The sequence below is a fragment of the Daphnia pulicaria genome, chromosome 7, assembly GCF_021234035.1.
Source record: "Daphnia pulicaria isolate SC F1-1A chromosome 7, SC_F0-13Bv2, whole genome shotgun sequence".
Classification (NCBI taxonomy): domain Eukaryota; kingdom Metazoa; phylum Arthropoda; class Branchiopoda; order Diplostraca; family Daphniidae; genus Daphnia; species Daphnia pulicaria.
In genome coordinates this window covers 1,800,317-1,822,517 of record NC_060919.1, presented here as the reverse complement: position 1 = coordinate 1,822,517, position 22,201 = coordinate 1,800,317, and the positions used below count along the sequence as shown (strand labels likewise).

Below are 22,201 nucleotides of genomic sequence, written 5' to 3'. Positions count from 1 at the left end.
TTCTTAACACACACCTTGACACTGAAAATTTTAGTCCGGCTCGCTTTCACTTGCCCCCGCGCGGAAAAAAAAGTGGAGCATCCAGCACAACTTCTTTTTCCTCTCCGCTCTTTCATCAACGCTCTTAAGAAATAAATATTACCAGAATGTGAAAATGAAAAAAAAAGTGAAAATGACCGTCTTCTCCGGTTCGAGTGTCCTTGGTGCTGGCTGAACACAGCTCTAAGCTGGCGATGGATGGGCTATCGTTTATCCCGTCAGGTATGTATACTCAAGGACTTTTTAGGGAAAATTAAACAAGATGCGCGCATTAACAGCGTTGCTAGCTCGCACATTTTTCTCCCGAAACTCGTCTTTTACTTATCCCTGCCCTTCTGCAGCCATCACTTTCACAAACGAAAAGACCCCAGTATTATATAGAGACAAAAGTCGTCGCAAGGTTCTCTCTCTCTCTTTTCCCTTTTAGATATAATCGTCGTCGTCATCTAACAGCACCAGTGTGTTGGATGGTTCCCTTTTTTCTCTCGTACGCCAAACAGCCATCTTGGGAAGCAGACCACAGACGGTTGCCGAGGTCCTGTTCAACGGAGCTCAGCAAAGGCGCGAGAAAAAGTGAGAGAGAGAAACGTCTACAACTATATAAAGACGGTTACTTTCCATCTACTCTTGACAGTCCAGCCAGATCTGACACACGCGTGGCTCTCGTAGATTGACTTACTGGAAAAAACATTTTGCTTTGAATATTATAACCATGCGTTTTTCGGTGAGATTCAACTTAATGTTATTATAGTTTTTAAGTTAAATGAAAAACAGTGTTTGCTGATGCTCAAGGTTTTTTTCTGATAATCTATACTACTCTCCACCCCGCAGACTTGCGCCATTATATACGGAAAGGTGTTATTTTTCATTCTTTGTTGTTGTTGTTCTATCCCACCAGGTTTTGATTGTTGTTTTCCTCATCGGCGTGACGATGATGGAGGCCGCACCAACCCCGCAAAACAAGCGCGCTAAGGTAAATTGGAATTTTTGCACAGCCATTGGAATTATAGGCTACTATAATAGACGTTGGCGAATAAATTCTAATTTTCTGTTGTTTCCGTTTCTTTTCCTTTTTCGGATGGGTGATGGGGGGGTGAATGATTCCCCTTGATTTGATCGGTCGTGCGTTGCTGTAAAACAATTCATTTTGGCAGTGGAAGCCCAAGGCGATTCGTGATAAAGAAGCAGCCGAAGCTAAAGCAGCCGAAGAGGCAGCTAAAGCAACACCGACAACACCGAAGGCAGTAGCAGCAGCAGCAGCAGAAGAAGAAGTTAAAACGGTGGAAACCAAAGTTCAAGTCGATCAAGTGATAGCAAAGGTCGAAGAGGACAAGGCACCGGCATCTGTTGCTGATGCTGAGGCAACAACCAAAGTGTGTCACGCTCCCGAAAAGGAATCGACAAAAATCGCCGATGTCGCCGATGAAGAAGTTAAGGACGAAAAGGTTGCCGCTGTTGTCCAGGTAGCAGCAGAAGCTGTGATCGTTGCCAAAGAGCCAGCAGCCGCTGTTGTTGCGGATGTACCAGCCGTAATAGTTGTCGCGGATGAACCTGCTGCAGTTGTTGCCAAAGAGCCCGTCGCTGTGGTTGCGGATGAACCTGCCGCTGCTGTGGTTGCGGATGAACCTACTAAAGTTGTTGCGGATGAACCTGCAATTGTCATTGCAGAAAAGCCTGCAGTTATAGCTGTCGTTGCAGAAGAACCTGCTGCGGTTGTTGTCGTCAAGGATGAACCGGCCGTTGTTGTTGCGGAAGAACCTGTTGTTGTCAAGGCAGAAGAACCCGCTGCCGTCCTATAAAATTCACCCTCCGAAATGGCTGCGAATAATTAGCCAACAGTTTATATTTTTTGAAATCGTCTTTTAGTTCAATCTCCTATAAGATAAACAAGTACGTACGTAATAATCTGATACATTTTTTAAGACGTACCAACTATATAAAAATCCAACACAAATATTTTCCATTTGTCATTTCTTTTTTGCTGTGTATCGCTCTATACTATTGTTTCTTATTTTTATACACACCATCAATTGTTCTGACCATCAAAAATTTCTTTTATTATATTTCACCCGCGTCCTATAAAAGAAAAAAAAGTTGAGAGAGAATTTCTTCCAGCACAAAATTATACACGGTTCATATATTAATCAAATCCGTTAAGTCTTTGTCTGGCTTATTTTGTTTTTACATAAAATATTATCAGCGTCTCAAAATCGTGTGTTGTATTATTATAATTTGAGAATGCAATTTTCTTCGGGGCAATTTTTTTCTTTTCCAGAAGAAGAGGCGTACATTATAATACATTTTGCTTTCGACTTCAATAAAAAGGTGAGTGCACTCCAACGTCCTTGCTTATCTCTCGTTCGTCTCATCCATGACTTGGGCGGTTGTCTGAATAACGGGGCCTTATTTTTTCGTGATTTTCAGATACTTTTTTGGTTTTATTATTTCTTTCGCATATGTATATAAGTAACGTCCTCTGTTATGCATGACTAGATCGATCTAGATAAAAAGAAAAGGAGACTTTATAGATGCACAATGAGAGCGTTATTGACACACATTCATACGTGAATTATCTTTGGGAAAGATTTTAAGGGCGAACTGCGGGATATTTCGCAGATTGATGGAGGTCGGCGATTCATTTTTATATACGAAAGAATTGCAGACAAGCGCACCAGCAATAGTTCCGGCGTTGTTATAATGATGATTTCCCACTCGTTTTCTTTTATGTCTTATTGTGTTTGAATTTCCCCGCCGCCGCTCTCTGTCGACGACGAATGAGTAAATAATAGTTACCTTCAATTCAAGGACGCGCTAGTTGGCCATTTGGTCATTTCCTGCGTGTCTGATGATCAAATCCTGTTTGGCTTTGTCCTACACCAACAACAGCGAAATGGGAAAAACAAGTTACAAATTATAACGCAATAGTCCTAACAACGTACGTAAGTCAGTATATAATATAACCAACGTCACCGTGAAATTACTCACGGGGGGAAAAAGAAGTTCGAGCTTATATCATCTGGTTCAACTGCTGACATTACCAGCCCCAAAATAGGAAATTTAAAAAAAAACAGAAAATGCGACCTTGATCCTTTGTGTATAGCCTCTAGTCTTATTTTCTTTCTCTCGTGCTGTGTAGCTCATCTTGCTGACGAATGATTAAGGGAAAAATAACCGGCATATAGATCTCAAACGTATGCAAATGAGGAGAGTAGACGAAAAAGAGTAAACCGGTCGTGAACTCTGCATCAATGTAGTAGATTCCTGTTTCTTATTTTTCCTAGACGCGCATCTTTTTAACAAGGGGGAAACTTCTTTCCAGATAAAATTGTTGAACAAAAAAGCTCCTCAGGGTCAATCAACTGTACTTTTTTTTTCCTCATCAGCTTTTATTATTTTCTTCAATCATTTTTTTGTTTTCTTCTTTCCCCTTTTTTCTCTTTTGTTTAGTTTGAGATTTCACAAAAAAACAGAATAACATATACCGTGCGAATGAAATAACCCTTTCACAACCGGAGGTATTTGTCGTCCCTCGTGTTATTATACTATTTAGACTCTGTATTATATACATACACGCGTATGTGATTATATTTCTTCGGAACTTAATTTTGTTTGCGGTTTTTTCTCTTTGAGGTTTCTCATCGTTCGTATATAGTATTATATCGTGTCACCTTGAGACGCATCCATCGGAATGCAACACCAAATGTTTTTTGACGTAGATATTAGGGTCTCCGATCGTCTTCTTTTGAGGTGAGGAAGTGCTGTACTAAAGACTATCGCTGGTGGTCGGCGCGTCTATTTTATTCTTTTTCTTCCTTTTGAACGAATGAAGGACGCGCTATATGCAAGTAGCATTCTAGTGCTTCGCGGGTGAACGACTCGTGTAATAATGGCGGTTGATTTTCGGTGGTCGTCCTCCGTGCTCTTCTTTTTACTTCGACTTGCTTTGAATGACATTCTCGGTATTAGACTTTGAGGGGAGCTCTATTTGATTTATTTGATAGTGGTACTAGCGGCCAATCACGCGCAACTATTTCTCTAAAAGAGTTGTATAGAATAATAGAAATGCCAAAGGAATTCGTGAGGAAGTTGTTGCAGAAATCATTTTTAAGTGCTGCTGTTCAGAAAAATAGAAGAAGGAAGCCAAGTGCTGGCGCAATTGTGAATGAAGCTGACCCTCATTATTTCTATGGCTTCTCTCCTCTTTTTTTTCTAGCCAGCACAAGTTTGAACTCGACGATTGCGCCATTCTGTGGCCGGGAATTATTTTAAAAAAATATACACCGTGCTGGAGACATGCGGCGCCACTCCCCGAGACACCGCACTCATCGTAAATTATGGGTGCAAACCTTCTCCGTGTTTCGTCCTTATTTTCAGTTGCTGCTCTTTGGCTTTTGGTTTGTGGTGCCAGGTAGTACAGGTGAGATTACACCGTGAAAAAAGAAAAATGCCAGTAGTATATGTAGTAGATGCGCGTGATTTTCTGTGTTGAAGACGAATAACAAAAGCAATCAAGCGAAATAGAAATAAAATAACATAACCCAAAGGGGGCCTGGCCGTCACCGCCCGCCGGCACGTCGTCGCCGCCGCCGCCGCTTGATTCGTCGGCCACCGCCTGCAGAAATATCGTCCGTGTGCTGTTGTGTAGTGTACTTACCGGATGACCGGACGCGCAGCCTTGTCCGTGCGGCCGCCAACATCCTTGGATGGTTGTTACACTTGTAGACAGGTTATTTACTTCACGGTGTGACACGCCAGCCCAGGAATGTTATAGACCGCGCTCCCGGTGCTGGGTGCTGGGTGGTGATATAGTTATGTCGTATAAAGGGGAAAAAAAGGTTCGATTTATCAATCCCGGTTGTTGCAACACACACACACACACCGTGGTCTGATTAACTCGCCATATAGCTAAGAAATAATATCGTTCACGGTGTGCTAATTCTTTTATTTATTTTATTTTTCCATTGGAATTTTTCTTTTCTCGTGACTTTGGATCGTTTTTATGACGCCAGCCCCGAGTCTTGTGTGTGTGTGAGCTGGGGTGCTTGTTCCTGCTTTTATTATTAGTTCTTTTCTTTTACGTCTTTCTCTCTTTTTTCTCCGTTCGTCTTTGAACTTTTGCAAAAAAGAAGTATACAAAAAGACAAACAAAGAAGAAGAAGAAGAAGAAGAAGAAGAAGAAGAAGAAGTTGAGGGCCTCTTGGTAGTATAGACACATTCCAAATGCGGAGCAGCCAGCCCCAGACTAGAACCCGCCCCTCTTATCTTCTATATCCCTCCTTTCTTCTTCTTATTCATTTTCTTTCTTCTATATTTCTAGTTCTTTTTTTTTTTGTTCTTCTTGTATATATTTCTACATTTTGCTTTAGGGCCGTCTCCGCCTATATAAGAAGGGCCCCCGGAAGAAAAAACTTCAGATCACATCTTAACTCGCTTTCGTTGAGTTTCATCCGCGCCGGAAACTTGTCACCAGCTATTTTAATCGCAAACATGGCCGTTCAACAGGTACGACATTTCATTTCTTTTTATTCCAGTATACTTATTCCAGTAGTATATTCAAGCAATTTTGGTATATTATTACCAAACGGATTTACTATTCATCAAGTGATTTTAGCCTAATGAGCTTTTTTAGAGATTTTTCTAAAAATGTTTCATTTTAATTTCTTGGTTTTATAGTTGATTTGGATTGTGCTGATTGGTGCCGTTCTCATTGTCGGCTTTCCGGTCAAGTCTCCGGACACTGCTAATGAGGTACTAATTAACTACGTCACATCGCATAACAAGATTGGGTATAAAAATGTGTTCATTAATTATAGGATGATCGATTAAATTATGAGAAATACGTTCGGCAATTGGAAAAGAAACACAAATTCGCCTACAACGATATCGATCAGCCCTGGCAGCCGATTTCCGACAACGATTCAGACGAGGACGACAGCCATGAAATCGTTTTGAAAGTTGAAGAATCCGTCTCTGTTCAACCGCTAGTGAAAGATGAGGTCAAAAAAACATCTCAAAGCCCCGTCCTAGTAGCTGATCCGGCCCCAGTCGCTCCAGTAATCAAGGCGGAAGAGACTCCTGCCGCTCAAGTAACTAAAGCGGAAGAAGTTTCGGCCGTTACTGTTACGAAAGCGGAGGAAACTCCTGTCGCCACTGTAACAAAAGCGGAAGAAGCTCCAGCCGTTGATGTTACTAAAGCTGAAGAAACTCCGGCCGTTACTGCAACTAAAGCGGAAGAAAGTCCTGCCGTATCTGTAACCAATGCGGAAGAAACTCCAGCCATTACTGCAATTAAAGCGGAAGAAACTCCAGCCACCACTGTAACTGCAGTGGAAGAAATTCCCTCGGAATCTGTAACTAAAACGGAAGAAGCTCCGTCCGTTACAGTATCTAAATCAGAGGAAACTCTTGTCATTACTGTAACAAAAGCGGAAGAATCTCCGGCTGTTGTTGTAACAAAAGCGGAAGATACACTTTTAGTCGCTCCAGTAGCTGAAGCGGAAAAAGCGCCCCAGGTGGCGGATGCGATTTCAGAGACCGTCGCAACTGTGGCCGAGGACGAAGTCGCAGCCACGACGACACACGAAAAACTGTTGGCGGACCTCGAAGACGACAGCGTTCCAGCCACTACAACCCAAGAGAAACTGTTGGCAGCAGCAGCCGATGAAGTTGAAGGTTCAGGTCAAAGTGATCCAGCCGCCGACGTGGAGAGCGTGACAATCGGCCAAGCCAACAACGAGCCGATTGAGGACAGCACTTTCTCTGTATTGCATGAATCTGCAACCAATGTCGCCCAAATTGATGTCACTGAAGGATCGACTGATGCTGCTGCTGTTCAACTTCAAAGTGATTCTGTCACTATTAACGCCGACGAAGGATCCGGTCAGAGCGATTCTGCCGATATCGGATCTGGTCAGTTCTTGAGCAACATCGGCAAAATCTTTGCCGACGATGAAGGTTCCGGAGCGGCCGACATTTCTGAAGGATCTGGATTGGGTGACGAATTGATCAAAGAAATAATCGACCACACCATCCAACCTGAGATTTCTAATGACGCCGAGTCGTCAACTGGAACACATTCTGATTTGCACTTGAGCGACGACCTTGCCAATGATTCGTCATCATCGACCACGGAACCGCCGACCACAGCCGGATGGAAGGATGGAGAGGATGAAAATAAGGAGGTCAAGTCTACCGACACCCCAACTGCCGATGAGGTACATGATTTTAGACTTTTTAACCATATTGTTATATATTCGCTCAGATTTTTCATACCGGGAATTATTGCGTATCTACTAGGTCGCAGCAGTGACAGAGATTCAACCAAGCTCGACGGTGAGAAGCGTTCAGGCGGAGGATTCTACCGAAGTGGTAAGTTAGCTAGTCGAGAACCTTGGGAATGTTTATTCGTGGGAAAACCAAAAGACAAATAATTGATTCAAACTTGAAAACATTCAGGTGGTGGCCGATTCGACCGACGCAGTCAATGTTGTTCGACAGGAATCAGCTTCTGATTCGGTAATAATAAAGCGATAAAAATTCTTATATTGCGTGGGTTTTTGTATTGTTTCAAAATTTAACAATCGATGTTATTCATTCAGACGGATCGTCCGGAGGAGAACGCAACATTCCTTAGCGTTCCGGTGGACGACCAAGTCGCCGATGAGGCTAATAACAATGCGACCGAAAAGAACGATGATAGTCATAGCACCCCGTCTGATGTTTAAGTTTTCCGTGATTTCCTTTTCCCAATCAAATTAATTGTATTATGTGTTTTGTTTTTTTATTTGTCTACTGTGCGACCGAATAATATTTTCTATTTTGGTCCCATAATTATTTCACGGAACACTCGCGTAAGTTCCATTCGCTTCACATGTGCCGATCAATCTCAATACATTTCAAATAAAAAAAAAAAAAAATTTCACCAAGAAATCTATCCGAATCGATATAAAATAATATATAGTCCTCACCACTGATAATAATCCATCAGTCGGTATACTATACATTTATTAATCAGGCTGTTCATACATTGTTATCGGCTCTATAATATCCCGCATGGTTTCTTTTTGTAGACGTTTCGTTCAACGGTAAAACAACAGACACCATACGGGCCCGTTGGTGATGCGCACGACTAATATACTCCGGATAAAACTGGTATTATAGACGTCAAATCGGACGATTTGGGTTTCAGTCGCACTTCCGGATTCTCACTGTCCGAGTGTCCCTGGGGGAAAAAAGAAATGATTGTTTTTAGTGGACCAACCGTACCGAGCCGAACGGCGTTACAATGGTCACGCTTGGGAAATCCTTTGCAAGAATCATTATGGAACGTCGATCAACCGCAGAGATCCGTCAAACCCTTCGATTTAGCCAAGCAAAAACAAGTGAATCTGTCCGACTTGGCCAATGTCACCATTGACATTTTATGTCGACTTCAGATACTTTACAACAACAACAACACCGGTGACGAATGGGTAAATTTGGTGTTTTATTTTTGACGCTTTCGAATTTTCTCATTCATTTTATTGTTGCATTCATATTATGATTGCTTTCATAAGGTTTGGGAGTTGTCTGACGTCAACATTAGCGATATCGTTGACGCCCTCGGATTGGATGGATATGTAGCGCTAAGTGACGTCATCGTACTGCCCCTATGGTTTAAAATCTTGATGACACTGCTCTTTGTCGGTTGCCTAATTTGGGCTTGCATCAGTAACGTGCGCATGCTCGTCGCCATTGGCATTCGCAGGTAATTCCCAGTATTATTACATCAGACATTCCTGGGTTTCATCATCGTTAACCTTTTATAGATCGTCTTGGTCCAAAACAAATGTGCTGATCGGAGCTTTAGCCCTAAGCGACTTGTTGACTGTCAGTTGTGCCACTCCGACCGAAATCTCGTTCGTGATTAATGACCTGAATGTTTGGGTAAATCCCATTGCAAGTCGCTTGGAAATTTTGTTTTGTTTCATTCACAAACATTTTATTTCATCATCAGAATTTCGGACAACTGGGTTGTGTCAGTTTCCCATTCCTACAGAGCGCTGCCATTCTTAGTAATGCGCTCATTTTGTGTTTGATTGCATACGATCGCTATGTCTGTGTGGTCAAGATGCATCCAAATGCCATCAATCAAAAACCAGGATGGTCAATCGTAGGGTCTATAATAACTGTTTGGATCGTTTCTATCGGTATTCAAATTTTCTTATTCTAAAGAAACGACGTGTATAATTTGTTTCTTTTCTTTTATTGATAATGTATGGGTTGATTATACGGTGGAAATATTCCTATAAGGTATCGCTCTGCCCTCATTTTGGATTTGGCGCGTCTACTATTTCATTTTGGTTGACGACATTCCTGACCCAGAAATTGGAATGGACTTTTGCAGTGTTTTCCCAACATGCAACGACAACTCCAAATTAGGTCCTAAAGTCTATCCGGCCTATCATATTGTGAGTTGCTTTAATTTTATAGTATCCCTTTATTTCTAATATTTAATTTGTTTATTTTCATGCAGATGTTATGTGGGGCCATTTTCGTACCACTATTCCTCCTCTTCGTGGGTGTGTAACATTTTTCTAATATTGATTACTTCATTCCAAATTAAATTATGACATAATTTCTGTTTAGTACTCTACGGCCGAATTGGTCATTTCCTCTGGGTACGTTCGCCGATTGGAACAGGTGATTCATCTAACCTCCAACTGGCAAGGAAGAAACGAATAGGTAACCCCACGAAAAAATTAGATTTAAGCTACACCCCTTGATTTAAATTTGATTTATTCAAAAGCTTGGGCCCTATTCTGGCTTGTGTTTTGGTTCTTCTTTTGCCGAATGCCCAACTGGATTTTCGTGGTGGTCACAATGTTTGTAGATGAAGAACAAACCAGCGGCTTGCAAATGCTAAAAAGTACTTTGGTGTTTCTTTCGGTACTAAACACCCTCATCAATCCATGGCTCTACTCTCAGCTCAACGAACCACTGAAGAAAAATTTGAAAAGTTGCAATGAAAAGCTCTGTGGGCAAATCTCCAGTTTGTATTGTTGTGGCACTGACAGTAAAATTGGTCTTCAAGACGAACAAGAACAACAAAATCAAGTCGAACCGGAAGAGCCGAGAGTCGTTCAACAACAACCAAACGAAGTAGCCATTTTTACACTTGCCAACAAACAAGTTCACGTCGATGTGGTGACCCTGTCAAGTTCCAAGAACAAAACACGCCAAACTTATTTGGAATGACCATTGGATATATTTTTCAATTAAATACTTTTTTTTTTCAAAATTATAAGCTTATTTATACGTATCAATATTTAAAAAGCCGGATTTCTTTTGTTCTAAATGTGTAATCTATTAATGCAATCAAAATTAATATAAATATAATCCCAAGGTCAAAAGATTGAAAGAACTTTCTGGCATCAGCTGTTCCTCGGGCGTTGTGAAATTTGGGGGGTGGGCCCCCTCAGCTCGTGGCTGTAACCATGGAAACAATATCTTTTCTTCTCTTTTTTTCGTCACGTGGGCTTCCTGTGGCAGCACGTGTGGGCTACTGGTCATTCGCATGCGAATGAGCACGCGACCTAGGTCAGTTTTCGACAGCTTATTTGCGATTTATGGTCTCGTTATTTTAATGTGTAATATCAATTAAAACAATCTTATCAAGAGAGAAAAAAGGAGAGGGAATTTGTTTTGGAAATAAAGTTTTAAATAAAAGCAAGCAAAATGGATAAGTATAATCCTTCACTTGCTGCTGCGAAACTAGATGTTGTAAATGAACGTATCGATCAGCATATGTGTCAGCTCTTTCATACTGAAGTTCTGAAAAAGTTTAGCCATGATAGTCAAACAGAAGGTGAGATTAATTGTTTAATTGTTTTGTAGTATTGAACAGTTTACTGATGTATATTTTTCTCGACCACTAGAAATTCTACTTCCCTCTGTGCTCAACAATCTCAAGGAGCAAAAATCTTTTGTATTCCGTGTGTCTGATGGAATGGGCATGAATATAAGATCTTCTAAGTAAGTTTGCATTCATTATCTGCCGATTAGCTTATTGCAGTTCTTATGATAACATCCTGCTTGAATCTTTGAAGGAATTCAAATATTGTGTTGACGAAGAAGCCAGATCCTATCAGAAGCAATTTCAACTTTCTTCAACTTGCTCAAGCTTCAACATTACTACTTGCTGAAGATTTGAAGAATGTCTTACTTGACAATGATCCTCCTCAATCAGTTCGATTTAATGATAAATCTAACCGAGGGAAATTCAGTGACAGTAAGTCTGTAAGCCAGTGTTTAAAGATTGTTGAACTACACCTTTTTTTACTTCTAGATGTGTCCCCATTGAGTATGAACCGAATTGCCGGACGTTTGAACTTATCCGACAAACCACCATGTATCCCACTGTTTGGTGAAAGCGCCGCCTTTGTGCATCATCGCCGAAATTTGCCCATTTTTAAATATCGCCAAGAGATCCTAAACCAGTTAGAATGTCAGCAAGTCGTAGTTATCGCTGGCAATGTGGGCTGTGGTAAAACAACTCAAGTTCCGCAGTACATATTGGAAAATGCATATGAAAAAAAAGGAGCCTGCCGGATTATCAGCATCCAGCCACGCCGATTATCTGTTCATGCTGCTCTTGATCGCGTCATTGCAGAACGAGGCAAGTCTTGATTGCAGTTTAGATTATCATGAAAGAATTGTTTTCTTTACACTTCCATTTACAACAGGTGTGACTGGAGACAGATTAGTAGGACATCAAACTCGACTTGAATCCAAAGGCACAGTCAATTGTCCGCTAATATTTTGCACGACTGGAGTCTTCCTTCGATCCCTTATAGAAAATGATCGTTGTCTTAAAGGGATAACTCATGTCATCATCGATCAGGTGCACGAACGTGACAGATTCACGGATCTTCTATTGGGTGTTTTTCGCCTGCGGCTGTCTCAATACCCGGATTTGCGGCTTATCCTTCTATCCGCCGACATGGCGCCTCATGCCCTAGGCAACTATTTTCATCAGGAAAAGATCATTAGAGTTCCAGTGTCGTCCAATCCCGTATCACAGCTGTTTTTGGAGGACATTCTCACCTGCACAAAATTCTTGTCAAAGCAAAAACTTTTAACTGGGGCTGGAGGAGTCAAGGGAGAGTTAACCCTGGGCCCGGCAACTGTATTTGATGAACTCATCACCGAGGTTAGTTATTATTTAAATATCCTTTCTACCTTCCTGATTATAACTGTATTTTTTTTATTTTTCATTAGGCTTGGTACAATGGTTCCGACTTAATCTTCTTACACATTATGAAACTGGTGCGTGACGGTGCTATGCCCATTGACTACCAGCACTCTCAGACCGGTATCACCGTCTTAATGGCCTCCGCAAATCACGGCAAACTGGACATAGTCAAGATGGCCATTTCTTTGGGGGCTGATCCTACTCTTCAAGTCAAAGGCATGACATCATACGATTTGGCAAACGAATTTGCTCGCCCCGAAGTGGCCGACTTGCTTTTATCTTACAGCCAAGTGTTCTACAATGAAGTTGGCAACAATGTCGTCATTCAGGAGCCTTTAACAGTGAACTACAATTCGCCAGATGATGTTTTGAAGAGTTTCTATGCAAAGTATAGTCAAGATCACGCCAACCTGGATCTGATCATCGAAGTCCTTAATTATGTTCAGGGCTATTCTCAACCTGGAACTATCCTTGTTTTACTACCAGCTTATAGCGAGGTCGTTGAACTCAGAGACATGATTATCGCTAGCACTTCATCACTCAAAAACAAGTTGGAGGTGCATACCTTACATGGGCACTTGTTCCCGAATGACTTTAAGAAGATTTTCTGCCCCGCTCCGGCCGACAAGCGTAAGGTCATCCTGTCTACTAACATTGCAGAGACCAGCATCAGCTTTGACGACGTTATTTGCGTTATCGATTCGGGACTTTTTCGCGACAGAGAAAACGACGTAGTTTTCACAAACCCAAAAAAGACCCAATGGATTTCCAAGGTAAATTTTTTGAACACTAACTTCGGTCTGTTTCCCGACCTAGTTTGTTACTTACCAACAGATGGCGTCGTTATAATGAAATCTGAAATTTCATAAATTTTTTGAGAAACAAATTTTTAATTCATTTTAATGACTTTAGGCTTCAGCGGCACAGCGTGTTATGCACGTTCGTAATGGTGGTATCGTCTTTCATCTGTACCCGCGTTCGACCTTGGATGGCTTGCAAGAATATCCTGTGCCCGAAATCACGCGTGATTCCTTGATTGACGTGTGCCTTTTTGCTCGCTTGATCATCCCAGAAGACATGCGATTACCGCAGTTCTTTTGCAGCTTGCCTGATGGTCCACCGACCACAGCTGTCCACCAGGCTATAGAAATCCTTGAATCTATTGATGCTTTCGACAGTCAAAGCAAGGTTATTGAGACTGAATTAAATCACCTTATTCTTAATTAAATCTATTTATTAACTTATCTAAAATTGGGTTGCTTGTTTTCTTTCAGGTTACCGATGTCGGTTTGCGCCTCATTGACTTGTCAGTAGAGCCCAGATTGGGTAAAATATTGCTTGTGAGTGTTGGACTCAGGTGTCTTGATCCAGTTCTGACAATTATCTGTTGCTTGGGTAATTTATTGATAAATGTTATTATAAAACATTGAATAATGCAATTTTTTAAATAGCACGAGATGACCCTTTCATAACACCTGTGTCTCCTGACGAACGCAAAGTTGCGATTATGCGAAGGTATGATCTAGCCCCTGATTATCTCAGCGACCATCTGGCTCTTTTGAGAGCTTATCACCTGTGGGAAAAGGGTAATGACGAAGGTCGAAAGCGCCAGGTAAAAATATAGAAAGTTATGATGGATTTCAATTGAGCTAATTTGTGGGTTGACAGGTTTGCCAAGAAAATTATCTTTCGGTTGCCAACATCGAGCTTGTTTTCTTGCTTCGAGTGTTGTTAGTCGGTGAACTGCGTGCCAGTGGGTACGTTCGCAGCCGCGGGAGCGCAGATATTCGCAATCTCAATATTCACTCTGAAAGTTGGACAGCTATTAAAGCCGCGCTAACTGCGGGTCTGTATCCCAACCTTGCGCGTTACTCACCAACAGATGGCGGCATTATTACCCAGAACGAAACGCGATCTCAATTTCATTTTACTTCCACTCTTCTGGTTCAAGAAGGACGAAATAATGGTTTGGGATTTGTCGCTGCTTCTTCAGCTGACACTTCTTCAATCCATCCGGTTAGTGTTTCAATTAGATCATTTGAAGCTGGCACACCTTATCTACTTTTTCTTTCTTTGTATGTGATGATGGACATGTTTGATAAATTCAGTTGCTCCAGAAACATTCATCAAAAACATCCCATACTGTCCTGACTAGCCCTTGGGTCATATTCGAAGATCAACAAAGAGCAGGACAATTTACTGTGCTTCGTTGCTGTAGTGTTGTTACACCCATCACTGCCCTCCTTTTTGCCGGCCATCTGGGATCTGAAATTCAAACCGTCCAACTCAATCAGGTTTTTATTTCCCTTTTCGTTTTTTTTTTATTTCTTCATACTTATGCTAACTTCATCATTTATTTGTCCTTAAATTTTTAGAATGAGCATCAAGAGATACTTAATCATTTGGAAGAAAGTGACGAAGATTCCGATGATATCGATGATGATGAAATGCGAAAGTTATGCCAAGAACTGCATTTGCAACATATAAGCGAGGATATCCTTGGCCTCAATAGGGTCGCCAAGAGCAACAAAAGACTGTCGAGACCACGGAAACATTTTGTTATCTTAAAAATCGACGAATTCATTGGTTTCGTAGTTGATTCCTATGTTGCCCAGCTCATCATGAACACTCGGGAAAAGTTTCAGGTAATTTTTCTTTTTTCATGTTGATCTTTTTTAAACACCATAAAGAAAACTCTTTTGATTTATTTTTCAAGACAATTTTGGCCAAATGTATTCGAGAGCCAGGAAGGAATTGCAGCGTCGGGGAAGAAGGCGTCCTACGTACCGTGCTCAGTTTGCTCTCATCGGAAGAAATGGGTATGCAGGTACCTCAGCCATCGGGAGTTGGCAGGCGACCAACAAACGTTTCGGCCGATTCCATGTTGGTTACTCCAGAGCTCAAACCAGAAGAGTTATATCCCATCAGGCGATACATGACGTACACCCCTCCACCCAAAGGCTATTCATATGAAAGTCATGAGTATAACAACAGCTTTGTTACCTCTGGAATTGGCTCGACTGCCTCCAAGAACCGAATCAAACCAAACAGGCTGAACAAGACTACCGATTATCGAGAAGTATTCCCGAACCCAACACCTGTACCCTCTATGAATTTAAGCTTCCAAGGAACGCCCAGCGTGATGCCCAACGTCACTCCTGTCCGCGGCCGACCCCTCTGCAAGTCTTATAGTTACAATTACTCTGAAGGAAATTGATGGATTAATTTTTTTTTACTTCTGGGGTTTTCCACTTTGGGGAAAGAACTCTTTCACCATGTTTTGATTCCTTTTTTTATTTATTTTTTTACTTGCCGGTTTTATTTTGTTTGGCGTTAAAATTAGTTTTACCAGTTTACCGAATCTGTGCTACTCTGGTTCCAGTTTTATCCACTTCATAATTCCTTGCTTTTAAATGCCCAATGTTTTCTTCTCCAAACTTCCAAAATGGTACTGTAGCAAACAGTATGTTTACTTTGGAAGGTGTGATTCTGTTCGCCAGTTGTTCCTGTCGCTCCAATAACGAAAGGGTGCCCTAATTCGCTGTTCACTTGTTGTAGCATGTTCGTGTTCCCAATATCCCTTCGCACCTTGTGTTGCCGTCTGTTGGACAGACGGGCTTTTTTTCAATAATCAAGATGTAAAATGTAGATTTTTTTTTCGATTAATTTTTTAAAAATGAGCTACACCGAGTAGTTGTAAAATTGTAATGCGTGTTTACATTAGGCGGTTCTAAAAAAAACAAAAACAGCTGGGCTTAAAACTGTGATAAAAATACGCCGTAAAATCTGGAAGCGTTAGGATACAATACTTTAAAAATATTTATACAATGCATTGGTAAATATTGATATATAGACGAAGAGATTCAATCGGGAGAGTCGAACATGGAGGTTGATGGTTGACTAGAAAATCCGCTTACGGAATAACTCGAATCACGAGAGATTAAAGCTCTCTGTAAAATATTTCGAAGAATTAGACGTAAGCTCCGTTATTTCGTGACCGTAGAAAATGTACAAAAAAACTTACTGAACGGGCTTTTCTTAGCCCCCAATTCTCCTGTTGCAACTTGAGAATCATTTGTTTGGCGACTTCTTTTTCCCGATCAGACTGTAATCGGTTTTGTCGTTCGGTGGCTAAATCTGATTCACGAGCTTTCATCTACAGTGGTGAGTGATACGTGAGTGCTTGAGTAGAATTTTAATGAGAAATTTAATACTTGAATTGTCATAGCCTCCAACTTCTGACGTAATTCTTTCTGTTCTTTCTCTTTCTGCTCCTCTGACTCTTTTAGGGTGTTAACCAGCAATTTGACTTGTTCAGTTTGCTCTTTATTTTGATGAATCCACCGGTTCAGAGTCAAAACCATCTGCAAGATAATCAACGGTAAGCATGAAATCCCCTAGCTTTAATAATGATTTGTTAATTTGAAATTTAATGAACTGTCAGTCTCGTGAGAACCCGAGGTCAAGAATGACGTGTTATGTCCATGTCTGGAATATTTTCCTTTCCCACACATGGATATGGTAAACAAAAATAAAATTAATAAAATTTAAACGTACGCTATTCATGGCTTGGCGCATGCGAATGTTTTCCTCCATTATGTTTCTCAGCGGTTGGTAATGCACGGAAGAGCAAAAATTAAGAACCGAAGGAGCTAACCCTTTGCTGCTTGTGGTTTCGCTAGTAGTACTAAAATCGTCAGTGTTGAGCATTGACGAGCCGGACGATTGTTCCTTATCCGCCCCCAGTTGCGGCATTGAGCAAGCGAAGCCGCATTTGTCTTCGTAACCACTTGCGCAATCCTCAAGCGTCTGGTTCTTCCTAGAAATAATTATTTGATTATTTATTTTATAGTGCCTCGAAGACTACGTAATAAAATGATGCCATCATATGGGAAAAACTACAAGTTACCCTGCGGCCAATTCTAAGAAATTATGTTTTCTGCAGTATCTTCAACAAGGTAAGGTCTATTGATTGCGGCCTTAAATCTAACTGAGTCACTGGGTTGAATAATAGATATAAATTGTGGTCCCCCTTGCCTAAGCATTTCCTGTCACGATTTTATTTCAGCAGAAATTTAAAAAATCATGACGAATGCCATGAACTCATGTAAACCAATCTGAAAATCAATTTCATGGTTCGTTGACGTTACACAATAATGGAACCAAAACATTTGAAAGTAATTTTTAAAAAACCCGGGGAAAAACCCGCAGATGGAGTTAATTTTCAATAACATGTAAAACAAATATTGCTTACCCGTCCTGAAGTTGATTTTGTGACACCACGTCATCCGCAGTCGCGTCGACGAGAGAAACCTGCGGAAGAGGATCCAGTGTTTGATAAACTCAAGAGCCAGTGAATACAATGACGGCAGCGTAAGAAAGTGGTTGTGTTCAAGGGCGTGCCTTCTACACGACTGGTCGGCGTTTTTCTGTGTAAGGCAAAATAATGTTACAAACATTCAATACATATACACTAACGCCACCTTTAGACTGTGGTGGAACTACAAAAGCAGGATTTTGATCACGAGTTTTCTAGAAAAAAATATTATGGTAAGTAGTAGTAAAATATGTGCCTAGTATTTTAAATAACTCGTTTTTCTAGTTTACGAATGTTATAAAACGATAAATCATTTGTTGGAGCGACTGCCAGAGTTGGATAAGTATGACACAAATCGTCTGGACAGCTATGGGTAGTTTTACATCGAGCCGAGTGCACCTGGCCTTAACCGTTATGGCAGCTCCCACTCCAAAAGGGAATTTCCCGTTCCCCGTTCGCTTTTGGAAATTTTTTGGGTGAATTACCGCAGTAAAAGAAATCAAGGCCACAACGCAAACCGCGTTTAATGGTTAAAACGTTTAATTCCATGTCCTTGTAGATAAAAACATTTCTACTTCGGTATTGATTTACTAGTAAACTTTTGGCGGAAATACGATAAAAAAATCAATGTAAATTATCTTTAAACTAGAAGCGACTTAAGCTCGTTTACACACGGGAGATTACCTAGATTGTTGCATTATTATGTTTTCCGCATATTTGACCTTTCACTCTTTTTCAAATCGATGTTGTTTTTTCCCCGCGCATCCCAATTTAAAATGATGACAGGATGATCAGGAAAAAAAAAGTTTAAAACAGTTTGAGCAGTGACGTATGCATAGCTTGACTTTCCCCCTGTTATCAATCCTGATAAGATATCCATTCGTTCTAGCTGAGTTTAGTGTATGTAAAAATTTTTAAACAGTTGTTCTTATCCATGCCTTTGGGCGTTACCGACTGACCAAGTATTTCGAGAAACATTTTTTCTCCTTTTTACTTTAGCACAAATTAAAATTCAAAATGGGCGCTCTAGACAATAAGTTGTTTGTTAAAAAAGGCATGTACATTTTGGCAGGTGTTTTTAGTTTACTTGGTATAATCTTCAACAGTGTTGCATTGGGTACCAATAACTGGATTGTCTCCGAAGGCAGTCGTAAGATTTTATTTCGTTACGTTTTAAAAAATCATTTTTGTTTTCATACAAAAACGGTAATTTATTTTTCAGAAAATTCGACGGAGGATCCTTCTGTGATTTCGGTAAACTATGGACTGTTTAATGGCCACAAATCGTTAAAAGGGAAATTGGATATTTCGCCGGTTTCCTACAGTTTGGCAGGTCAGCCTTTGCCTTTAATTTTTTTTAAAAACATACTAAAGATTTTTTCTTTAGTTTATTGTCTTTCTGGCGAAGGCATTTGCTTGGTGAGCTGCGGAACGACAGACGAAGAAAAACAACAGGAATTTGATTATCTCAGATTTGGCGCACAGCCTTTTGCATGCAGTCCTAAAACAGCAATAAGGTCTACTAGCAGGTTCATTTTATAGATCCTGTGTCCAATAAATTACAAAATTCTACGTGAATTATTTACAAAATATTTATATTTATCAGATCTCATCTTATACAACTGGCAAATGATATTCCCGTTGAACGAACTTCACGTTCAGAACCAGTAAGACCGAACGAAGAGTTTATGGACTACGGGCTGTGGGTTACTACCCTTGTTTTCTTATCGTTCATGCTGGCCTTTCAAATAATTTCGGCCGGGTTGTGTTTTTTCAACACGGCAACTGTACCCATTGAGACTTTGGTAGGACCAATGGGCATCTATTTGAGCAATGGCGTTGTCGGTATGTAAATTTAGCAAACATCCCTTCGGCATTTCTCTTTTCCTATTATCAAATGTTCTTTAAAATTTTCTACTTGCTTTTTGGTTATTTCAGTTTTAACTGGATTAATTACTTTGTCGCTATGGGGGGATTTATATTCATCGGAATTGTCATCTGAATTAGCGATTCAAGAAACAATACTAGATAAATACATCATGAGCTCGACTAACCTCGGCTTCTCGTATTGGTTGGTGGATAATTACCAATTAGTTCTTTTCCACATAAAATTGATTTCACAAATTTTTTTTGCAGGTTTGTACTTTGGACTCTGATACTGGCTATCGCTACAATGGTGTGCATTCGGTTCCGCAACTCTTTAAAAAAATTCAGCAACCAGAACGATGGCGTAGAAAGATCAGCTCCAGGCGGAATGTTATACTAGTTATTATATTAGGCTTGCTCACAATTTTTTCTCATCTCCCATGAACAGTTGGATACACATAATCCCCCCCCCCCAAACAATGATGGTGATGCAACTCATGTTGCATCACTTGATGACGCAACGTTTCCTTATATTACGATGAAGAATTTCCCCTTGTCCAAAATTGAAACTATGCATAATAAAATTGTAAATTTATGGAAACTACAATTCTACACTTATTTTCAAAAAAAAACTCGGTAAAAAAGCAATAAAACAATTTAATTATCTGTCTGTCTGGAACTTAAAGCAAAAAACCCAGACGGCTTTCTTCTAACGACGGTTCACTTCCGACTTTCGGATGAGTGGTGTCTCCATAAAATATGAACACACTCCACCAACTTTTTATTTGAGCGCTAGATGGCGGTTCTCTTTGTTTTCATGTGATATCATCTGTGCAGTGCCACTGCAGTCTGTGGGTTAACGGTGACGATATAAGGACGTATCGTTCGTTATTTTACTGTTAAAACTTAAATTTAAACTGACTGAATTTTTGAAATTTTCAGTTACTTAACGTTTTTTCATTTGTTGAAGATAAATTTTCTTGCCCATGATATTTGATGCCTTATGCCTATATATTTGTTCCTGAATAACCGAGTTGCTTATAGAAATGGGTTCTTCTGAATCTTTTTCCTCAGAAGTGTTCAAATTGCCTGATTGTTGGAAAGATGATGTTCGCATGACAGCTCTTTTTGCATTACCCAGAAATGAATCTCTCAATCCACATGATTGGGTTGGGAAGTATAAGTTTTGGAAAGAGCTCATCCTGGAGTGGGCCACATTTAATCATAAAATAATGTTTGATGTTGAAGATTTAAAGAAAGTGTTCTGTCGGAATGGAAAATATCCAGCCTCACTAAATAGGGTTCTGGATGAAATGAAGAAGTATTCTTTATTTTATTGTAAAGTAGAATATTAAGAACAAAATATTCAATTTTTATTTTTGTTTGTGATATTTTGACAGAAATGGTGATGTTGCTGCTAAGGATCAATATTGCTATCAAGCAGACCAGTCTTCATCATCATGGGCAAAATGGGGTGTTAGTCTTGTTACATCATCTGTTGCATGGTCTTGGAAAAAAGTGATGAATTCCCTTCCAGATACTACTGAAACTCTTCAAACTTTTGTAGTTCCAAGTGTATTGAAGGTAACCATTCTAAATTGTTTTTATATTTCTATATAACTGACAAAGGACTACGTTTTAACAGGAGAGGTGTGAACAGATTCTTCAACTGCCAATAGCTTCCACAGAAGAAATAATGGAATTAGAAGAACTGACAGATGAGCACTCTGAAATATTCAATGATGATGAAGAGACCCAGCTGATCTTGAACCACCTCCAGCAGATTGGAAAGGTGGCTATTGAGTCATCCTCGGATCAAACAATGATCAAATTTATCGTGCCAACGGTAAAGGCCAAGCAGTCACAACTAAATAATTCTGGATGGAGCATCTCTCCTGCAAAACAAAAAGAAAAGGCTATTGAAATCACTGAAGTCGATCGCAGTTTGGCCACCCTTAAACGAACTGAAAAATTGCTCAATGACGAAATTGATAATATGGAAAGTGAAATGAAGTCACTGGAACAGACGGCGCGTACACGACTGAAAGAAGGTTCTCGTGGAGCTGTAAGTCTACTATTTCAAGACATTCTTGTATTGATTTCAACTCGAGTAATACTTATTTTGATTAGGCCAAAGCTGCTTTGTATCGACGCAAACAATTGCAGGCTGTCTATGACAAGCGAAATCAAGCCTTATCTAATATCCAGACTATGAAACTTCAGCTGGCTCAAGCTAAAACAGATTCAAAGGTGAATTGTCTTTCCATGTCTACTAATTTGAACGTGAACGTTATTCGTGTTATTCCTTTTAGGTTATGGAAGCCTACAAAATCGGCCTTTCTGCATTGAAGAATTCATTTGGCGATCCCTCGATGAACGAGGAAAAGATTCAAGACACTCTATTCGAACTGGAGACCGTGTTGGAGCAACAACGTGATATTGAGAATATCATGTCACAGAGTATAGTCCAAGAAGAAGGTGAATCCGACCTGGAAGAAGAACTGAAAAATATCTTGGCCGAAAGTGAAGAAGCACAGGCTGAACAAGAAGAAGAACAGGAACTCGTCTTACCTGCCGTCCCCACAGAAAGTCCAACTAAAAAAGAAGAACTCTCTGCGCGACTTGAACGACTCCGCTCCCCTTAATTCTTGAAGTTGAAATTTTCTGTATATGTTTTTTTTTTTAATACCGATTTTTCTCAATACATGGGTTTGATATAGCTTTATCGGATTTTTTAAAATTTGTGC

General features: G+C 40.3%; 7 protein-coding genes across 9 annotated transcripts; 6 read left to right on the top strand and 1 right to left on the bottom strand.

The window, feature by feature from the left end:
- Window positions 1-608: 608 nt before the first annotated feature.
- On the top strand, window positions 609-2,074 carry LOC124349960 (induced stolen tip protein TUB8-like). The gene is made up of 3 exons (XM_046800919.1): window positions 609-763; window positions 938-1,012; window positions 1,194-2,074. The coding sequence occupies exons 1-3, from the start codon at window positions 752-754 to the stop codon at window positions 1,836-1,838; spliced, it is 732 nt and encodes a 243-aa protein (XP_046656875.1). The 5' UTR covers window positions 609-751; the 3' UTR covers window positions 1,839-2,074.
- Window positions 2,075-5,421: 3,347 nt separating this feature from the next.
- LOC124349565 (fibrous sheath CABYR-binding protein-like) lies at window positions 5,422-8,025 on the top strand. Of its 2 annotated transcripts, XM_046800268.1 has the most exons (7): window positions 5,422-5,541; window positions 5,713-5,787; window positions 5,853-6,248; window positions 6,315-7,253; window positions 7,336-7,407; window positions 7,495-7,554; window positions 7,638-8,025. In XM_046800268.1, the coding sequence occupies exons 1-7, from the start codon at window positions 5,527-5,529 to the stop codon at window positions 7,761-7,763; spliced, it is 1,683 nt and encodes a 560-aa protein (XP_046656224.1). In that variant the 5' UTR covers window positions 5,422-5,526; the 3' UTR covers window positions 7,764-8,025. The 2 variants fall into 2 exon arrangements, with proteins under 2 accessions (XP_046656224.1, XP_046656223.1); XM_046800267.1 differs by having other exon boundaries at window positions 5,853-7,253.
- Window positions 8,026-8,242: 217 nt separating this feature from the next.
- LOC124349662 (QRFP-like peptide receptor) lies at window positions 8,243-10,353 on the top strand. The gene is made up of 8 exons (XM_046800433.1): window positions 8,243-8,510; window positions 8,595-8,785; window positions 8,847-8,964; window positions 9,035-9,227; window positions 9,331-9,488; window positions 9,554-9,599; window positions 9,667-9,762; window positions 9,827-10,353. Exons 1-8 carry the CDS (start codon window positions 8,277-8,279, stop codon window positions 10,273-10,275), a joined length of 1,485 nt encoding a protein of 494 aa, XP_046656389.1. The 5' UTR covers window positions 8,243-8,276; the 3' UTR covers window positions 10,276-10,353.
- Window positions 10,354-10,562: 209 nt separating this feature from the next.
- Window positions 10,563-15,918, top strand: LOC124349398 (3'-5' RNA helicase YTHDC2-like). The gene is made up of 13 exons (XM_046799966.1): window positions 10,563-10,885; window positions 10,956-11,052; window positions 11,127-11,308; window positions 11,366-11,695; window positions 11,763-12,229; window positions 12,298-13,044; window positions 13,184-13,459; window positions 13,546-13,666; window positions 13,723-13,883; window positions 13,940-14,287; window positions 14,380-14,565; window positions 14,647-14,916; window positions 14,988-15,918. The coding sequence occupies exons 1-13, from the start codon at window positions 10,756-10,758 to the stop codon at window positions 15,486-15,488; spliced, it is 3,816 nt and encodes a 1,271-aa protein (XP_046655922.1). The 5' UTR covers window positions 10,563-10,755; the 3' UTR covers window positions 15,489-15,918.
- Window positions 15,919-15,962: 44 nt separating this feature from the next.
- LOC124350045 lies at window positions 15,963-17,708 on the bottom strand. Its single transcript, XM_046801046.1, has 5 exons — window positions 17,526-17,708; window positions 16,829-17,090; window positions 16,486-16,635; window positions 16,296-16,427; window positions 15,963-16,221 (listed from the first exon to the last, which is right to left on the bottom strand). Exons 2-5 carry the CDS (start codon window positions 17,024-17,026, stop codon window positions 16,135-16,137), a joined length of 567 nt encoding a protein of 188 aa, XP_046657002.1. The 5' UTR covers window positions 17,027-17,090; window positions 17,526-17,708; the 3' UTR covers window positions 15,963-16,134.
- Window positions 17,709-18,055: 347 nt separating this feature from the next.
- LOC124349904 lies at window positions 18,056-20,055 on the top strand. 2 transcript variants are annotated; one of them, XM_046800836.1, is made up of 6 exons: window positions 18,056-18,738; window positions 18,811-18,921; window positions 18,976-19,117; window positions 19,195-19,433; window positions 19,527-19,659; window positions 19,725-20,055. In XM_046800836.1, exons 1-6 carry the CDS (start codon window positions 18,606-18,608, stop codon window positions 19,852-19,854), a joined length of 888 nt encoding a protein of 295 aa, XP_046656792.1. In that variant the 5' UTR covers window positions 18,056-18,605; the 3' UTR covers window positions 19,855-20,055. The 2 variants fall into 2 exon arrangements, with proteins under 2 accessions (XP_046656792.1, XP_046656793.1); XM_046800837.1 differs by having other exon boundaries at window positions 18,341-18,738; window positions 18,976-19,105.
- Window positions 20,056-20,275: 220 nt separating this feature from the next.
- LOC124349703 (charged multivesicular body protein 7-like) lies at window positions 20,276-22,173 on the top strand. The gene is made up of 5 exons (XM_046800498.1): window positions 20,276-20,775; window positions 20,855-21,038; window positions 21,100-21,519; window positions 21,585-21,704; window positions 21,767-22,173. Exons 1-5 carry the CDS (start codon window positions 20,501-20,503, stop codon window positions 22,097-22,099), a joined length of 1,332 nt encoding a protein of 443 aa, XP_046656454.1. The 5' UTR covers window positions 20,276-20,500; the 3' UTR covers window positions 22,100-22,173.
- The last annotated feature ends 28 nt before the right edge of the window (window positions 22,174-22,201 follow it).

Bases quoted from the DNA above. Each gene is read 5' to 3' on its own strand.
- LOC124349960 (XM_046800919.1), top strand. The intron at 1,013-1,193 runs GTAAATTGGAAT...TCATTTTGGCAG, and splicing joins CGCAAAACAAGCGCGCTAAG to TGGAAGCCCAAGGCGATTCG.
- LOC124349565 (XM_046800267.1), top strand. The intron at 7,254-7,335 runs GTACATGATTTT...CGTATCTACTAG, and splicing joins ACACCCCAACTGCCGATGAG to GTCGCAGCAGTGACAGAGAT. The intron at 7,408-7,494 runs GTAAGTTAGCTA...GAAAACATTCAG, and splicing joins CGGAGGATTCTACCGAAGTG to GTGGTGGCCGATTCGACCGA.
- LOC124349662 (XM_046800433.1), top strand. From the start codon at position 8,277: ATGATTGTTTTTAGTGGACCAACCGTACCGAGCCGAACGGCGTTACAA. The intron at 8,786-8,846 runs GTAATTCCCAGT...AACCTTTTATAG, and splicing joins GTCGCCATTGGCATTCGCAG to ATCGTCTTGGTCCAAAACAA. The intron at 9,600-9,666 runs GTGTGTAACATT...ATTTCTGTTTAG, and splicing joins ACTATTCCTCCTCTTCGTGG to TACTCTACGGCCGAATTGGT.
- LOC124349398 (XM_046799966.1), top strand. From the start codon at position 10,756: ATGGATAAGTATAATCCTTCACTTGCTGCTGCGAAACTAGATGTTGTA. The intron at 13,045-13,183 runs GTAAATTTTTTG...TAATGACTTTAG, and splicing joins AGACCCAATGGATTTCCAAG to GCTTCAGCGGCACAGCGTGT. The intron at 13,667-13,722 runs GTAATTTATTGA...TTTTTTAAATAG, and splicing joins GACAATTATCTGTTGCTTGG to CACGAGATGACCCTTTCATA.
- LOC124350045 (XM_046801046.1), bottom strand. From the start codon at position 17,026: ATGCCGCAACTGGGGGCGGATAAGGAACAATCGTCCGGCTCGTCAATG. The intron at 16,428-16,485 runs GTATTAAATTTC...TCACCACTGTAG, and splicing joins TGGAGGCTATGACAATTCAA to ATGAAAGCTCGTGAATCAGA. The intron at 16,222-16,295 runs GTAAGTTTTTTT...AATATTTTACAG, and splicing joins GGCTAAGAAAAGCCCGTTCA to AGAGCTTTAATCTCTCGTGA.
- LOC124349904 (XM_046800836.1), top strand. From the start codon at position 18,606: ATGGGCGCTCTAGACAATAAGTTGTTTGTTAAAAAAGGCATGTACATT. The intron at 18,739-18,810 runs GTAAGATTTTAT...TTTATTTTTCAG, and splicing joins GATTGTCTCCGAAGGCAGTC to AAAATTCGACGGAGGATCCT. The intron at 18,922-18,975 runs GTCAGCCTTTGC...TTTTTTCTTTAG, and splicing joins GGTTTCCTACAGTTTGGCAG to TTTATTGTCTTTCTGGCGAA.
- LOC124349703 (XM_046800498.1), top strand. From the start codon at position 20,501: ATGGGTTCTTCTGAATCTTTTTCCTCAGAAGTGTTCAAATTGCCTGAT. The intron at 21,039-21,099 runs GTAACCATTCTA...ACGTTTTAACAG, and splicing joins TAGTTCCAAGTGTATTGAAG to GAGAGGTGTGAACAGATTCT. The intron at 21,520-21,584 runs GTAAGTCTACTA...TATTTTGATTAG, and splicing joins AAGAAGGTTCTCGTGGAGCT to GCCAAAGCTGCTTTGTATCG.